The sequence below is a fragment of the Engystomops pustulosus genome, chromosome 2, assembly GCF_040894005.1.
Source record: "Engystomops pustulosus chromosome 2, aEngPut4.maternal, whole genome shotgun sequence".
In the NCBI taxonomy this organism is placed as follows: domain Eukaryota; kingdom Metazoa; phylum Chordata; class Amphibia; order Anura; family Leptodactylidae; genus Engystomops; species Engystomops pustulosus.
The window spans coordinates 65,511,429-65,529,660 of NC_092412.1; the positions used below are offsets into that span (position 1 = coordinate 65,511,429).

Below are 18,232 nucleotides of genomic sequence, written 5' to 3' on the forward strand. Positions count from 1 at the left end.
TAGAAATACTGAAGTGTTGAGTTCAATTGAGCAGTTCTATTTATGGGTTGGGAAATGGACTTGTACAAAAGTCCAAAGTCTCTTTTGGCTCTTTATAGTCAGGAAGACATAAGGGCTTATTGAGGTTGGTTAGTGTTGAAAACATGGCAGAGTTCTCATGATCCTGGTCAGGCTGAAAAACCCATTGTGTACCAGTCACAATAGTTGCAACTATAATTTACATATCTCCCGCAAGCAAAAGTGGCATTGTAAGAACTAAAGAAGCTTTCTGTACTCGCCTTTTATTTCCCCACCAACCATTTACCTAGAGATATTTCTGCAACTTGGCCTCACTGTGCACCAGTTTTCTACTTTTTATAGAGATGGCAGTGATAGTATCTTTTGCTTTAGAATGACAGATTAACAAGAAAAGGGAACGGTATATCTGGAATAATGAGGTTCCCTACCCATTACAGGTTTTACATTGTGTGTTGATAGACTCCATTCACTAAACACTTATCATATCTCCCAGTAGATGGCAGTGTAGCCTAACATTTTTGGCAATGGTCTGGGCCGAGTTCAGGATTTTTGCTGCATGACTGCACCAATTTGACCTGGAGGCTACATGTATCTTTCTCATGCATTTTGTTGCTAATTTTTATAAAGTTGTTTTTTTTTACTTTGCTCTACTGCAAACAGGAGATTTAACATATTTAAGGCTAAAACACTTGCAATCACAGAAGTGTCTTTTACAGATTGATCACACTGCAGGGGACATATCAATATATGATGCATAGAGTTCCAGTTTCCCCCATATGCAGGAGAGCCGACCCTGTAATATGAGTACATGTGCCATCTGTGTTTTACAAATAGAAGCAAAAGAGGAAATGCGCTAGCTATGTTGTAGTGCACATGACTGACGCAAAAGATACAGTAAGTCAATTTCCTGTCCGTGTATATATCCTGTGCAGTCATCTTTAATGGTCATCAGTGCATGAGTGGAGCTCACCTGCATATGACACACAGGGTGCAAACAAAGATCCACGGGACCCTTGTTTGCGTCTTTTGTGTGAGTATGTATGTATGTATGTATGTGTGTGTGTGTGTGTGTATATATGTGTATATATATATATATATATATATATATATATATATATATATATATATATATATATATATATATATATATATATATAAAATCGTGAATGTGGGTAGCCGTACATACATGCATGTTTTTGATCCTGCTGATCCTGCTCTGCTCACATGCCGATGACAATTTAAAATGACCATCCGAGCAGGAATAGGGCCTACTCTTTTTTTTTTTTTTTTATACAACAATTTATAGTATAGAGCAGCGATGGCGAACCTATGGCACGCGTGTCAGAGAGGGCACGCAGAGCCCTCACTGCTGGCACGCGCCCCATCCTCCTAACCACTGCCAGGTGCGGACAACCACTGTCCACACCTGGTTGTCATGGCTGCTAGCAGTATCGGAGCTGCGCTGTGGTGTGGTTTTTTTGCTTTATGAGCCGTTGTTTTCATTGCTACCATTTTGAGGACTGCGTGACCTTTTGATAACTTTTTATTACTCTTTTATGTGATGTAAAATGGTGTAAAGGTGGCGTTTCAGTGTGTATAGGACTGCTGGTATTCGAGCTCAGACAGTCCTGTGTAAATTGATTCTAAACTAAACCATCAGTTTTATGGTTAAATTGCCGTACTGGCACTTTGCGATAAGTAATTAGGTTTTGGGTTGCAGTTTGGGCACTCGGTCTCTAAAAGGTTCGCCATCACTGGTATAGAGTATGATAAAACTCCGAAAAGGGGCAAGATATGTCTAAAATGAGATGGAGCTAGGAGGACCCCGACAACCGTCCCTAAATTGCCGACTTAAAACATTTTCTGCTCAGTACATCAATGGATAGATAAATATATCTTTCTAAACTGTCCAGAAAAACTTCACCAGTAATCCAGGGTGCGTATAGCAAAACCACGGTTCTTACGAAAGCAGTACCATAACCCCTTAACCTGTACCTCCTGTTGTGTAGGAGGGAGTATGAAGTGGGCTCACAGGCTGAGAGCCCTCTTCATACTCGCCAGGTGTTTGCTTCACAATGGAGCAAACACCCCTCGCTAACACCCTAGCACCAGTCGTGGTGTTAACCCTTTGATCGTAGCCAGCAAGGGTGCCACCATCTTGGCTCGAATCGGTGCTCCCCGTGACGTCCTCCGCGAACGCTGAACCGTTGCCATGACAGCCTAAGGTTACACAAAGATCCGGGGCTATTATGTTTTGGGCTATATATTACAATGTGCGATCTAATTAGGCCCCCCCCCCCCTGTTTCTTAAAAGTCATATAAATAAACAGGAAAATTCATAAACACATTGGGTATTGTCACATCCGAAAATGCCCAATCTATCAAAATATAATAATGTTTTTCACTGTGGTTAACCCTGTAAAGGAAAATAGCAAAAAGTCGCAAATGGCACTTTTGCCATTTGGAAAAAAAAAAGATAAAAAGTGATCAAAGGGTCGTACAGTCCTAAAAATGGTATCATTGAAAAAGTCATCAAAAGTCGCAAAAAATTACAGCACCCACAGCTCCGTACACCGAAGTATAAAAAAAGTTATTAGTGCCAGAAGACGGCAAAATAAGGAATCATTTTTTTTTTAACAGGTTTTCATTCTTGTAAATGTATGAAAACATTATAAAACCTTTACAAATTTGTTATAGCCCTGATCGTACTGATCCAAAGAATAAAGTAGACCTGTCATTCCCACAAGAAAATAGCGCAAATGCGTTTTCCATCATTTTCACTGCATTCAGAATTTCTTTCCCACTTCCCTGTACACGACATGGAATATTAAATATCGTCACTATGAATTGCAATTTGTTATGCAGAAAACAAGCCATCACACAGCTCTTTACATGGAAAAATAAAAAAGTTATAGATTTTTGAAAGGGGGGAGGGGGGGGGGGTGAAAAATGAAAATGCAAAAACGAAAAAGGGCCTAGTCCTTAAGGGGTTAATATTTCAGAGAGTCCGACATCTGAGTAGAGTTCTGTTGAAAAACCACGGAGTTCACTGTCAGCCTCAAGTGCAGCGTGTTCCACACCGACGATGTTACATTTGCCGTTTTCCCTCCAGGAAAACACCTTTCACTCGGAGGTTCTACCTGTCAGGCTGTTGTCCAAAGGGTGCAATTGCAACAAAGAAGGACGACACTAGTGCACCACCATTAATAATCCAGGCAAAAAATACTTTTTATTATACTCTTAATATATACTATAGCCTGAGTTGAAACATTAAAACATAACAGATGATCACCCGTCTTGAGTTTCGCATGCTACAGCATCTTCTGGGGCATACAGCGTTGCCCCAGAAGAAGCCATAGCAGGCGAAACTCTATCGCCAGAAGCTACAGGGGTGTGTGAACAAAGACTACTCCACGCCCCTGTAGGCCCTGCCAATCCCACGTGGTGGCATGTCCTCCTCCAGAGCAAAAAATTGCATTGGAGACCCCCAGAGCAGATGATACTGGAGGCCCCATTGCAAATAATAATTCAGGAGCCTCCATAGTAGACTAACAATACTGGAGTCCTCCAGATCAGACAAATACTGATACCCCGGTATAAAACTAATAATACTGAAGACCCGTAAGCAGACAAAAAATTTTTCCTCTGATTTCCTGCCTTTTCTTCTCCTCCATGCACCGCTCTGTGTCCCGTGCTGGTTGTATGCATCAGCATTGGGTCCTCTCCTGTGGGCGCTCTGCCCTGGCTCCTGACCTCGACGATACAACCAGTGTCATGAATATGCAGGACTGGAACTGAGTAGATGATCCAGGGGAAGTGATCGCCGGAGAGGGGGGAAAAAAAAGACACAAGAAACAGAGCACAAGTGTTTTGATGAATAATAAATATAATGGTTGATCAGGGTGCGCACCTTGTAGGAAACTTGGTAACAGGCATGTAAAATAAAAGTGGAGTAGAGCACCTTGTTCGTCAGAAGGCATCGGAGGTTATAATCCAAGGTGATCATAAACGTGCAAGCAAACTGACAGGTAAACGATTCTTCTTAAGATTGTTTTTATTATAGATATAAACTTTTGGACTAAAACAACACGTTGCTGCATCGTACTGAAACCTTCATCAGGTTAGGTGTTAATGAAAAAGGCATATTTACACTTGGGATTGCAACCTGGGATGATGACTACCACTTTTCTTTTATAAGACCTCCATGCTCTTCAGATATTCATCACAGCTGTGGGATGTGCTGGGCAAACAAGCCAAATCAATGGAGCCTGTTCCTTACAACTAGGGCCACATGAACGCTGTGTGTGAAAGAGAGAAAAGACTGATCAAGCTGCAGACTTGTCCTCTAAAAATATTTAATCTGAAATTTGGATAATCGCTGTTCGAACTGTACAGTCATGGCCAAAAGTTTTGAGAATGACACAAATATTATATTTTCACACAATCTGTTGCCCTCTGGTTTTTATGTGCGTTTGTCAGATGTTTTTATCACATACAGAAATACACGTGCAATCATATTATGAGTAACAAAAGCTTTTATTGACAGTTAGAATGAGGTACTGCAGCAAGTCAATATTTGCAGTGTTGACCCTTCTTCTTCAGGACCTCTGCAATTCTCCCTGGCAGCTCTCAATCAACCTCTGGACCAAATCCTGACTGGTAGCCGTCCATTCCCGCACAATCAATGCTTGCATTTTGTCACAATTTGTTGGTTTTTGTTTGTCCACCCGTCTCTTGATGATTGACCAGATGTTCCAAACAATTGGAAGGATTCATCAAAGAAAATGAGTTTACCCCAGTCCTCAGCAGTCCACTCCCTGTACCTATCCCTATCAGTCTGTCCCTGATCCTGTTCCTCCTTCCTGGGCTCCCTGGAGCCTTTTTGGCAACAATGGAACCTCTCTCCTTGATGATGCGATAGATTGTTGACTGAGGTGCAATCTTTCTATCTGTGATACTCTTCCGTTAGGCCAGTTTTGTGCAGTGCAGTGATGACTGCACGTGTTTCTTTAGAGATAACCATGGGTAACAGAAGAGAAACAATGATGCCAAGCACCAGCCTCCTTTTAAAATGTCCAGTGGTGTGAATCTTACTTAATCATGACAGATTGATCTCCCGCCCTGTCCTCATCAACACCCACACCTGTGTTACTGGAGCAATCACTGAAACGATGTTAGCTGCTCCTTTTAAGGCAGGCCTGCAATAAAGTTGAAATGTGTTTTGGGGGAAAAAGTTCATTTTCTAGGCATATATTGATTTTGCAATTAATTGCTGTTAAGATGATCACTCTTTAACAATCTGGAGTATATGCAAATTGCCATTATAAAACCTTGCCATTATAGTAACATTTTTAAAATTTCCATTTTTTTTTACATAAGTGCAATATATTTCAACTAAAATATAACATTAATCTGAAGTACAACATGTCATGAAAAAACAGTCTGAAAATAAACTTGGTAAGATAAAGCGTTCCAAAGTGACAAGATTTCACTGACAAAACGGATCTAAGATAAAACTTTACTTTTAATAGACGTCTAATATAAAAAAATTTGGGAGGGACAAACCAATAAAAGTCTACCATTATCGTCTGCAACGGCTCTTTAAAGGGGTATTCCAGGAATCAGCATAATTCATATACAAGTGGGCACTCAAAATATAAGCCAATGTGTAATTAGTTGTTATTTAAATTTTTTCTCCCGTTAGCAGAAAATGCTGGTGACATTTAAATGGTGACAATTAAAATGTTACTGGCCCTTTAATCAGTCCGTTAATTTCCTCCGCGTGGTCCGTCGCAGAAAAGAAGATGGCTGCTGGTCACATGTCCACATCACATGTCCTGTAGCTGCCTGGGCAGGTCATGTGATCACCACTAAGTTTGGCAGTAGTCGGTTGGTTGCAGTGCATCCAGTATGGCCGGTGTTGTGGTGATGACAGTTACACATCATTACTATGGTAACAGAGCAAGAAAAATCATCACTGTTAGCAGAGCATAAGTGGTAGGAGGAGTTACTGAGAACTAAAGGATCATGGAACTTGTAGTTTCCAGTGGCGGCCATCTTAGTGATAACTCCACCTACTTTAGAGAGGCCATAAATTTTGTGAATCATAAAATCATATTATTTTAGCTACGTTTTATGACTAATGACATTGAGTATTGTTGTATTCATTTATTTATATCATCATGGGTTTTTGTGTCAGACGTTCATATTCCCGGAATACCCCTTTAAGGTCGGGGTTAGTGGATTCTTTTAAACGCATCCCAGTCCCTACTTCTACCACTAGGTGTCGTGAGTATTCATCCTATCATTTTATCAGTAATTATTATCCATATGTACATTGGCACAATAAGAATCAGCAGTTGTATTTATAGATGAAAATATCACTCTTTTTCTGTATATTACTGATAGACTTGGAGAGCGGAGGTTAGGGTGATCTTTAAGACGTCTATAGAGTGATATTTTCATCTATAAATACAACTGCTGATTCTTATTGTGCCATTGTACATATGGATAATAATTACTGATAAAATGATAGGATGACTTCATGTAAAATAAAAAATAGGAATAACCAGGTTTTTTGCCTGGTTGGAAATAGAATTCTTTTAAGAAAAAAAGAATTATAAACATCCATATCTTGCAAAACGTCAACTGATCGACACCTACAAAGAACATAAGAGTGTTGTTACACTTGCCAGCCATTTAAAACTGTGACTAAAAAGCTGGAGTAGTAATTTGCTCCATTATACAAAAATATAACAGAAATAGGAAACATACTACTTTTGCAATACTTAATGAAACATAACTATATCAACAATAATTCAAAACAAATAAACTCTTGCTATTTTGTTTCATACATGGAATTAACAGCCAAACCCAATTGGTCAATGAAGCTGTCAATCACGGACTTCAATACAAAAGGCGCCCGAACCCGGCCGCCCCCGCCCCTAGAATTGTGACAAAAAAAGGGGACCCCTACCCATTAATACATCCCCGGATGTCATTATACATCCGACTTGGCCTGGATTAAGTATGACAATAAAAAAATGTCATACTAGTAAAATTATTAATTACAAAATCACACACATGGGTTTTTAAAAAAATGAATTAAAAGTTATATTTTATTCTCTTACACACTCACAACTTTTTCTATATTCCTCTTTTTTCCCCTTCCGATGCAAACAATTTCTAGTAGGTGGTGCACACCGTGAGTGTTTTCTAAACGTGAACACACAACCAATCGAAGCCTAGATGCACATTTGTTCTTTACATGCACATCATCTCCATGTACACCAATGTTGTTGGATGCACAATTCACATATACTCTATCCCGTTAGTGGGTACTCAGTCTGTATAGCCTTCCACTATAGATAGATGTATAATGTAGTTAGATGCACATTATCTCTGTTAAATGCACATCATCATCATGCACATCATAATTGTCAGATGCAAACTCCCCAGATCTTAATCCCATTGAGAACTTTTGGTCAATCATCAAGAGACGGGGGGACAAACAAAAAACAACAAATTGTGACAAAATGCAAGCATTGATTGTGCGGGAATGGACGGCTACCAGTCAGGATTTGGTCCAGAAGTTGATTGAGAGCTGCCAGGGAGAATTGCAGAGGTCCTGCAGAAGGGTCAACACTGCAAATATTCACTTGGTGCATGAACCCATTCTGTCAATAAAAGCTTTTGGCCATGACTATAGAGGAACTCACAACATGCTGCTGATGTGAAACAACCCATTATAAAATACTTAAATTATTCAGAATGCGGACAAAGGCATTTTTAAAATCAGCATATGATAGGGTGTTGGAACCTGCAGTAGACCCAGGAATGGATTATTATATAGGCGGTAGCCCAGGGTACAAGCCTTCTAGGGGCCCATGGCCACCCAAACTGCCCACATTTTATGCGAAGAAGAAAATTCACCCATGAAATCCTCATACATCTGTTCCTGTTTACATGTACACAAGAGCCATTTCAGGACCTTTTGCAGTTTGATTATAGAGAGAAAGGGCACAACCTCCATTCCCCAAGATGCTGATTCTAGTCCCATATGTAGGCAGCGATTCCTGACATGTGGGGGCTATAATAGTCACAGCCCAGGGCCCATGGCAGCCGCAATCCCCCCACCTCCTGTCACCCGCTACATATCACATTCCTGGTGACAGGTTCCCTTTAGATGTGTTGCCCCACAGATCTGACTGATCTCTTTTCCTATGGATATACATTCATCTGGAAAAAGTAAAGCCATTACACATAACTTTTAGTACTGTGATCCAGGGAAGAGAACTGATACTGGAGCATGGAGCCCTGGCTGATAGCGGCCACATTGTCTGCATAGTTCTTCATGCACTTTTTCCTATATAAAGCATTCTAGCTCATACAACGTCATGACCCTCATTTCCCGCCTCACACGTCCGGCCCTCCTCCGCTCATCCCCACCGCCTGTAAACTGACTTCTCCCACCCACGCATCTCTTACGGAAGCCCCGGGAACCAAACCTGTATAAACGCGATTCATAAACATTCTTTCCTGCTACATCTACGTAACTGAACTTGGGTGAGTTCGTCCCCACGTCACATATAAGGTGGCGTGTCCCTGCTCTATGCGGCTAAGAACACCCATATATCCACACAACGAGTCTCTACTTCTTGCCCTGCAGCCGCCCCGTCACGGCTCAGATCTTTTATTCATTCTATTGAGCTCTTAGCTCCGCCCACTGTGTGGCGTCACGAGCGGACACGCCCCCTCCAAACATCTATGCGTGTAACGGGGATGTGGTGTCTGGAAGGCAGGAGCTGCCGGAATACGAGGGGCGGACGGTCCGTATCACACTGAGCTCATCATGCCCGATGCACCGCAGCAGCAGCTCCCGGCCCCGGGCTCCGAGCTCGTGTCCATCCTGTGGTCGGTGGGGCGGCAGCTGCTGCTCCTGCTGCCCGTGTATCTGTGCGGGTACCTGGGGCTCAGCATAGTGTTTGTCATACTGGGGCTGGGACTGTTCATGTGCTGGAAGAGTACACGGACCAACAAGCTTCACAGTTTTAAGTTAGCCAGCGAATACCTGCAGAATGAGGAGCAGATCACTGCCAGCACCATCTTCAAGAACAGGAAGGAGCTGCCCTCCTGGGTGAGTAAGTGCCCGGGCATACACTGGGTGCCCACTTACATCATGCCATTGTACACTTAGAGTTAGTATTATATTTCACCTAGATATTTTCTTTTGGGATGAAAGAGAATTGATCCTTGGTGAAATGGATACAACTGTTTCCCGGTCCAGATATATTCTGTCATGCCCCAGAGACTGGGAATGATGGCAGAAGTAATGTCATGGCATCTAATGGGCAGGGATCAATATCCGCACATCCAAAGTGTTCTCTGCTCCCAGTGTCTCCAGTCTGTGCGGATAGTCACAGCTGCTCGGATTAGCTGACGCTATGTCATTGGCTGGAAGGCTGCCCCTTGGATGGTACAGCTGTTTTTGGCTGAGTGGGGTATATATGGCTGGTATCTTCATATGGTGGCATTTGTACGATAAATTTGGAATCTAAACGTCTCGCATCTGATGTGATTGTCTCACGCTAGGCGGGCTGTTACTTATACTTCAATTCCAGCATTGCACTATGGTGCTATACTGTCATATCAAATAAATAAATAAGATGTGAATTGCATAAAAAGAGCCAAACTATGCAGCATACCGCACCAAAAGAAGACAGGGCCCTCTATCTAGTGTAAGGGATAATGTCCACACTTCTCTGATGTTTAGGAAGGACCCCCTTTATCTATGGAAGTAGGGGCAAGTTATTTTATCATTCTGCAAATGTGTTACATGAGCGTCGCTGCTCTTTGAAGCATCTGGCAAGGTTATTTATTGTTGGTCCCCACGGATTTAATATTTGTAATGCTCCTTACAAACAACTGCTTTGTCATTTAAGGCAGTGTACCATAAGTACACTGGGCTGTGTGCCCAATGCCAGGATGGGGATCATTTATTCCTGATCTCTGGAAGTGGAGGAGATGGGGGATGCAGCTGACTTATAGTATGGGGGTACCTTGGCACTGTGCTTGGATATCACACATGTTACACTGCTGAGTACAGTTGTATTGGTGCTATGGGACTAGTGAGGAGCAGAAGGCCACAGCCAAACACCTTCAATCACCAGGCGGTCACCAGTGAGGGAGTAGCTACTCCCAATTAGACCTGGCCGGCAAAATATGTGATGCTAGCTCCCAAAAATAGTGGTTAGGTCTCAACACATCTACTTGAGGCAGTAGCCATTCCCCAATTGTGTTCCAAAATGAAGCTCAACTATAATGTGTGAATGTGGCCTGAATGGTCCAGGAGTAACAGACAATAGACAGCGTGCAACTCCACAACAGAGCTAGTGGAGTTGCAGCAGCAATTGTTGGACCTGCTGGGGAACGGATTTTTTTTTTTAATTTGCTTGTTTTTGCTGTGCTAAATTCATACCTGTCCAAATTATCTAAGTTTGTACAGAAGATATCACAGACATCAGTACTAGAACTGAGGAGATTAGATGTTTATATCTATATGGTCCAATAGCAAAAATATATCCTAAAAATTAAAAAATAAACCACAGAGCTGACAATATGTGATGATTTGGGTCACAGATGTGGACGCTCTGCTGCAGTAACGACAGCTGGAAAAATTAATTTTTTTTACAATTTATCGCAGTTATGTATAATAAAAAGGCATAAAATAAAGCAGGCTGCTGCTTCAACATAAGCATGATGGTAAACGGAGGAGCTTCCATTTACCATTAGTACTGGGTATCCGTTTGATTCTTATGTAATGGAAGAGAATAAGGGACACCTCTAGTGGTGGTTTGTCTTGGAAAATTTGAAATAATCAGGAACATGTGAAACAAAACTGCCCTCCATGTCAACAGTTTCCCAGACTGGAAGTGCTAAATGACGTAACACGGAGATCAAAATTAGGGAACAACACTCAATTTCCTAAATTTCATGTTGGGATACATTTACATAGAGCTACACAATGACCTTGAGTAAAGTAGTAGTATTTTAAGCTTATTTCATAAATTGTATATATCCATGTCATGACTCTGATCTGTCTCTTTTTCAATTAATGTGCGCGGTTTGGATCATAAATAATATATACACATCCAATTTAAGGTATCGTATAATTTTGGCAACGGGCCGTCGCCTAGTCGTGGCGTGCATCACCCATGTCCTGTGTCCCTCCATGCAATAAAGGTTTATTTTTTCCCCTTATTTGTGAGTGCCAGATTTTTTCCTCTTTTGGACTCCTTAGTATGAAGGTTCATTGCGTTCATTTAGGTTCCCTTTGTGTGATACATCTGTTGCACTAAACAATTATTAACTTCAAACTAATGTGCCTTAAGAAGAGATAATTCTTTATTTAAATCTCGATGGCAAAGCAAGTGAAAAGGCATAAAAACTTGCAGGTATTATAAGGATATTGTGGCACACTTGGATAGTAGTGAAATGTAGAGAGGTATCTGGCTCCACAGAAGGGTCATTGAGAAAAGATTACAGTTTGACTTGTAAAGTTCTTAAAGCTGTCCTCAAACATTGTTGCTTTTCTCACAGTTTTATGTATACCCTTTGCTTTAAAGGAAACCTACCATTTAGAATGGCAGGGGTAAGCTGTAAGTACCGAGCACCAGCTCAGGGTGAGCTGGTGCCGGTACTTACTTTCGTTAGTGTTATAAACCGCGTTATTGCGGTTTTAACACTTTTTAAACTTTTAGAGCAGGAGAGGATCGTGCGCGCGCCTACATAGGAAATAGCGGAGATGTTGCGCGCGCAGCGCCGAAGCCTCTCCTGCTCTAAAGTTTAAAAAGTGTTAAAACCGCGATAACGCGGTTTATAACACTAACGAAAGTAAGTACCGGCACCAGCTCACCCTGAGCTGGTGCTCGGTACTTACAGCTTACCCCTGCCATTCTAAATGGTAGGTTTCCTTTAAAGCAAAGGGTATACATAAAACTGTGAGAAAAGCAACAATGTTTGAGGACAGCTTTAAGAACTTTACAAGTCAAACTGTGATCTTTTCTCAATGACCCTTCTGTGGAGCCAGATACCTCTCTACATTTCACTACTATCCAAGTGGTAGTATCACCCTGAGCTGGTGCTCGGTACTTACAGCTTACCCCTGCCATTCTAAATGGTAGGTTTCCTTTAAAGGGTTGTTTCCTTTTAAGATTTATATCTTCTTGGCAATGTATAAGTGAGATTCACTTCTATCACCACTTACAGCTAAGGCTGGTTGAACATTCTTACTAGGCTTTTAGGGCAGCATGGTGGCCCAGTGGTTAGCACTACAGCCTTGCATTGCTGGGGTCCTGAGTTCAAGTCCCATCCAGGTCAACATCTGCAAATAGTTTGTATGTTCTTAGTTATGAACAAAAAAAGAGGGAAGGGAACGTGTCCTCTCTCTCAAAGATGCAGCTCACCCCTTTACAGCGTCAATCCACGGCGTCTTGTGCTGTTGCAATATCCCAATATGGGTTGGAGTGCTAGTCGCGATGTCAGCTGGGTTTGGCCGAGGTTTAGTCAATCCAGAAATAGAAAAGGTGATCGTGGCACATCCCTTGAAAATAAAATCTTCTTTATTGGTAACTGTTTAAAAACATGGGAAGTGGTAGGAGTATTACCTACGCGTTTCAGGCACTTCGGTGCCCTTAGTCATGGCATGACTAAGGGCACCGAAGTGCCTGAAACGCGTAGGTAATACTCCTACCACTTCCCATGTTTTTAAACAGTTACCAATAAAGAAGATTTTATTTTCAAGGGATGTGCCGCGATCACCTTTTCTATTTCTAGTTTGTATGTTCTCTCTGTGTTTGTGTGGGTTTCCTCCGGGTACTCAGGTTTCCTCCCACACTCCAAAAACATACTGTTAGGTTGATTAGATTGTGAGCCCCGTGGGGACAGGGACTGATTTGGCAAGTTCTGTGTAGCGCTATGGAATCTGTGTGTGCTATATAAATGAATGAATTATTATTATTAGGCTGAGACTCAAAGAAGTTGTTGGGTTTTATGAGATCCGCACATGCCAGTTACAGCTCAATGAAGTAACTTCTTACTACTTTTGACAAGACCAAGGCTTACTTGATACCTAGGATTTGTGAAGATGGCAGTAGCAAGAGCTGTAGTTTCACATTAGGCCTGGCAAGATGATTGTAGGCTGCTCAAAGACTCTCGCCCTTCAGGCAAAACCAATCTTGGCAAGAGCCCAGGTGCTGGAATGCTGTGCCCTTTTCTCAACCTAACTAAGTTGGAATGTGGGTTTCCAAACATGATAAAACATTTCAGAAGGTTTATTTAAAAAGATTCGTTCTTTTCAAAAAAACTTTAGGAACACAATTGTCTCTAGTAAGAATAGACAACCGCTGTCTATGTGATCATTAATATTATCGTTCAGATGATCCAACCCAACATGACTGCCTTCTATCCTTGTGGATAACATTATCTGGGCAGTGGATAGTTTAACACACTTTGTCACTACGAGTATAGTGGCCAACCATGACATTCAGGTGAGCATAAGAGCTGGTAGAGATATTACTGACTGTGGGCGGGGGAAGTGAATATAGGCCTCTGCATGGAGTCATGCACACTACTTTATTCCATACTGTCTTCAATATCTGCATCAGTGCTACTAGGAGTTAAGAATTTAGAATATTTATTTGTACTTTTAGTATATATATCTTATATTATACTATGATTACTTGCTAGCCTTTGACCTGTATAGTTGCTGCAGGGCTAAGGTGAATTCCATATTTAGACTATGGCCCTGTACATCCGACGGCAGACTACACTCACTTGGACTAATACTTTACAAACATTTTAATTAGAAGCGTCAACAGGTCAGTTATTTCTACTTTTTGGAAGGACCTGAGGAAATCCTGTTTATTTCTTTGTCCTGTAGCATGAGCTGATGGTCTGATTATTCTTGTATAAAAACTGGAAATTTAGAGTTGTTATTTGGACCCTAGAAATTACTTCACCCCTTTAGGTCATTAATAGCCATCATTTTTCTTACTGGATTTAACCCTTTATGCATTTCTATAATAAATTACGTAATGCGGTTTTAGAAAGTGGAGCCTTGCAGTAATCTGTCTATCTAGCCTGTGAATCTCCTTGTGTCTGGACAAGCTTTCCTTTCTTACATGGACATTTATGGACTTCTGTTTCTGCTGGCATTTTTTCAGATTTTTTTTTTTTCGCCCCATCTTCTGAGTCACATTCCTGTCATACATGAAGAGCTGAGGGAAGGCAAACAGCACTGGCCTCTTCTAAGTAACTGGCCTTCACTTTTATCCATGTTTGCGATGCTTTGTGTTTTTCTGGATAACTTTAGCTTCCCTTATTACAACTACGGAGTCATGAAGGCCATTGTTTATAGTAGCTTATCAATAAATATCACTATTTATATGTCTATCCTATAAACAATATTTTTTATTGCTGTGTACAGATAAGGGGGAGATTTATCAGGGCTTGAATGCCAGTTTTTTTAGTCATACATTCCCTGAAATAATATGCCATCTCGACACCAAGTAGGCACGATGGGGACACTCCTGTCCTTTGTGTGCACACTCACTTTTGTTAGTGAACTGTGATGACTGAAAGTTTGCAGATTAGGGTGTGATTCTAATCTGTAATTGTACGCTGCACTGCCCGGTCACCACATACATCCGCAGCCTCTGGATTGATATAGCAATGCACATGTGCCTGCGTATGATCAATCCTCCCCCCCCAAGGCCTCTATTTCTGCTATTTGTAGGAGCAAGACTGAATAGGGCATAAACGCTACTCGTATATTGGGGAATAGTTATCAAATTGTTACTAGGAATAGTGAAGCTTAGAACAACCAATGTGATTCCAGCTTTCAATGTCATCACAATTTTGAGGACTCCTTCAAGCTAGAGGAAACGGGTTACATGCAAAACAGTCTACATTTCTGGCACAAAGTGAACTACAAAGTTTTTAACCGTGTGGCCTTAAGGGGGCTGTTCAGGTATATAAAAAGTTTTATATAAGGCTCGGGGTGGCAGCTGGTTAGAGGCTATAGGGTGACATTGAATTTTGTGCCTGGGGCTAGTATATGGGATCTTACAAACCGTATGGTGAAGTCTCATAGAACTCTGTCACCTACGTCTCGTATGATCACTTTCCTCTTTATATACTCACCAATCCATGCACTTTATCCCTCTATATTTCTTTGGGCAGAATCTTTCAGATGCTGGTCAGTTCTTTGGAATAATGCAAGTACCGTATATGGATAATGATAAGATTATTCATGTCTTGTATCAATGAGGCCTTGGACAGGTTGACTTTTTATGGCATATGTTTGACTTTTTACATGATTTTTAAAGAGAACCCGTCGGGCAAATTAACCTCCTAAACTAAATATATTTTCATAAACTGACATTAGAAAGCATTGCCCCTATCCCTTCGTTGTCCCTCTTCATTCTGGTAAACTTAAGCAATGAGGTGCTGTATGCAAATGCCCTATGAAATGTCCAATGAGTCATTAGCATATTCAAGCTGTCCGGCTTTTCATGAGTGGGAGGCACAGCCACACCCCCAGTGCCTGACTGACAGCCTGTATAATGGTGTAATGGCTCCTCCATGTGCTTCCTGGTGCTGGCGGCCCCTGCAGTCTGTGTGTGTAAGAGATACTCCTATTCACATGACTGACAGCCTGTATAATAATGTGAGGTATAATGGTGTAATGGCTCCTCCATGTGCTTCCTGGTGCTGGCACCCCCTGCAGCCTGTGGGTGTATAGGAGAGATACAACAGCTCCAGGCAGCCATGTTATAGCAGAACATGTCAGGTACTTGTGTAGCTGATGTCTGTGCCTCACACATGTGAGGGAGAGCATGTCAGCAGATGCAGCACACACACTAGCAATGCTTTACTATACATTACACACAGACAAAAGCAGGGAGAGGAGACGGGAGGGGTGACATCACTGCCTCTGACCATGTGACCAGCCTAATTTACATAATAAAGAAAAGATGATTTGACAATGATTAATGTATGAATTGACTAGATTAAGGCTGTGATGGGATCCTTGTGAGCTGCTCCAACAGGTAGAGGTGACAGGACTAGTGACAGAGACCTGATGACAGGTGTCCTTTAAGTGAAGTTTTTAATATTCCCACTTAACTATTGTATTTAATGTTTTCATTGTTGGGTTTGGTCGGGTCTACAATAAACGCGATGTTGCTGTAATTAGGTTAAAAATGATAACAGCAAAGTATATGCTGTTATCATTTTTAACCTAATTACAGATATGTAATTAGGTACTCCTAACTCTTGGGTACCAGCCATCATTGCCGGGTCTCTGTTTACTGAGGCCAGTGGTGCCATACTAATCTCTGAGGGGATTCAGAGGTCTTTCTGTCTGCTTTGTTGCACCCTGGAGTCCACTATACCTGTGTAGACCGATCAGCTCTCGGTGCCCCAAGCCATATAAGCCTTACAGCTGATATTGTGAGACCATACCAGTCTTAGCACTGCTTTATTTTGCTCTCCCTGTGTAAAACAGCAGGCAGACCTGAGTGGCATTGGTTGGTATGTTATAAGTTTAGATTTCTATAAATCGTATAGAAAAGTGCATAACCACAAGTCTTCAGATTGTGGCATGTAATGAACAAAGTATAAAAAGCAATTTACTGTAAAGAAAAGATAATTGTTGCATCTTGTTTTCCTGACACGTTTGGTGAGTATGCCAAAGAGGGATACGTTTCAGCCATGCATTGTAAGTATACATAGGGAATCCATCCATATTACATTGTAGTAATAAAACAGGACATGAACATAGCTGTTTACAGCTTGCTCCCAAAACCTTGATTTGGTCTGTTACCTAAGAACTTAGATTACACTGACATCACCAACAGAGAGACGTAGTCATCACATATCTCCTCTATACTGACATCACCGACTCACACCGCTGGCTAAGACTTGTTAGATAATCGCTCAACAGCCATGAATGCAGATGGTATCAGCTGTATACTGTGGAAATAATAATTTCTATAACCCAAGTGTTGTGTTTAATCCTGACTGACAAAAGTGCCACTGCCACAAGATTGTAATTATTATTGTGGCTTACGTTCCATCAGGGTTTCTAATATTCTTTACTTCTAGAACTTGAAGGTCGGTCATGGTGTTGTGATTTTATATTTTTGTTTTTAGGGAAAAAATAATTATAAATTGGACCTATTATAGTTTTCGGGAGGGTCTGATGAGATTTCACTGAAGCTTTGCACCCGAAACATAAATTAGGAGAATTTTCCCGAATCACCCAATAACCTGGGCTCCCTATAGCTATAACTTGCATATATACTAGATAGATTCAAAAAACATAGTGTGAACAGAGTATATCCACTTTTTTTTCATGAGTTATAATTGGCAACATTTGCAATTAATGTGGTTTAATAGCAGTTTCCTTTCCAGAAGTTTTGAGTCCATCACCATGATGTATTAAAACCTTTAAAGGGACCATCTCCCTTATTTTTATATCAATCTATCAAATGTAGTTATGCATTTTTAAAATAAAACCTATAAAGAAATTTTTATTTGCCCAACAAATTCCAAGCGTATAACACGGCTAATTAGTGCTTTCCAAAATTGAACATTCTAGAACAGTGGGTAAGAGCGTTCTCTTCTATGAACCACATACATTTGCCTATACACATTTTTTAGAGAAGGAATGTAACATGTGGAATTCTTCTGCAGCCTATTTTTGGATAATATTACCCCTGCACTGGTGTTTGTTGTTAAGTTTTCCATAGAAACTGTTTCTCGTCCCGTTCCTGTCCCTTTTGTCATGCATTGATCTTTTGAAATACAGCTGCTTTGTTTCTATTAACTAGACTGATGCCTTTTATTCTTCTGTTATTTTCTAGGAGTATCTAATGGTAAAATTTTCCTTCTCCTATCTACTTGCTCAGTCTTTCATCCAGTTCTGTATAGGTGAGAAAAACTGTTTTTGTAAATAGTATGTTATTGAGGCTGAAATCCTTTGGGGGTCTTCACTTCAGCTATAGCCACCCCCTGGTCTGGATCTTCTGTTCAGTAGGCTTTTTCTGTCTATTGTACATTAGCTCTGGTGGGGCTCTGTTAACCGTCCCCAAAAGAACTTCATCCTCATTAACATAATTTTGAAAAGCGTTTTTCTGTTTCACCCAGTACT

General features: G+C 41.1%; 1 protein-coding gene across 1 annotated transcript in view; it reads left to right on the forward strand.

The window, feature by feature from the left end:
• Positions 1 to 8,629: 8,629 nt before the first annotated feature.
• Positions 8,630 to 18,232, forward strand: part of ESYT1 (extended synaptotagmin 1) — a 60,721-nt gene continuing 51,118 nt past the window's right edge. Inside the window, exon 1 of the mRNA XM_072135067.1 lies at positions 8,630 to 9,154. Coding sequence (XP_071991168.1) covers positions 8,870 to 9,154 — 285 coding nt within the window. The 5' untranslated portion in view covers positions 8,630 to 8,869. The remainder of the gene's footprint in view (positions 9,155 to 18,232) is intronic.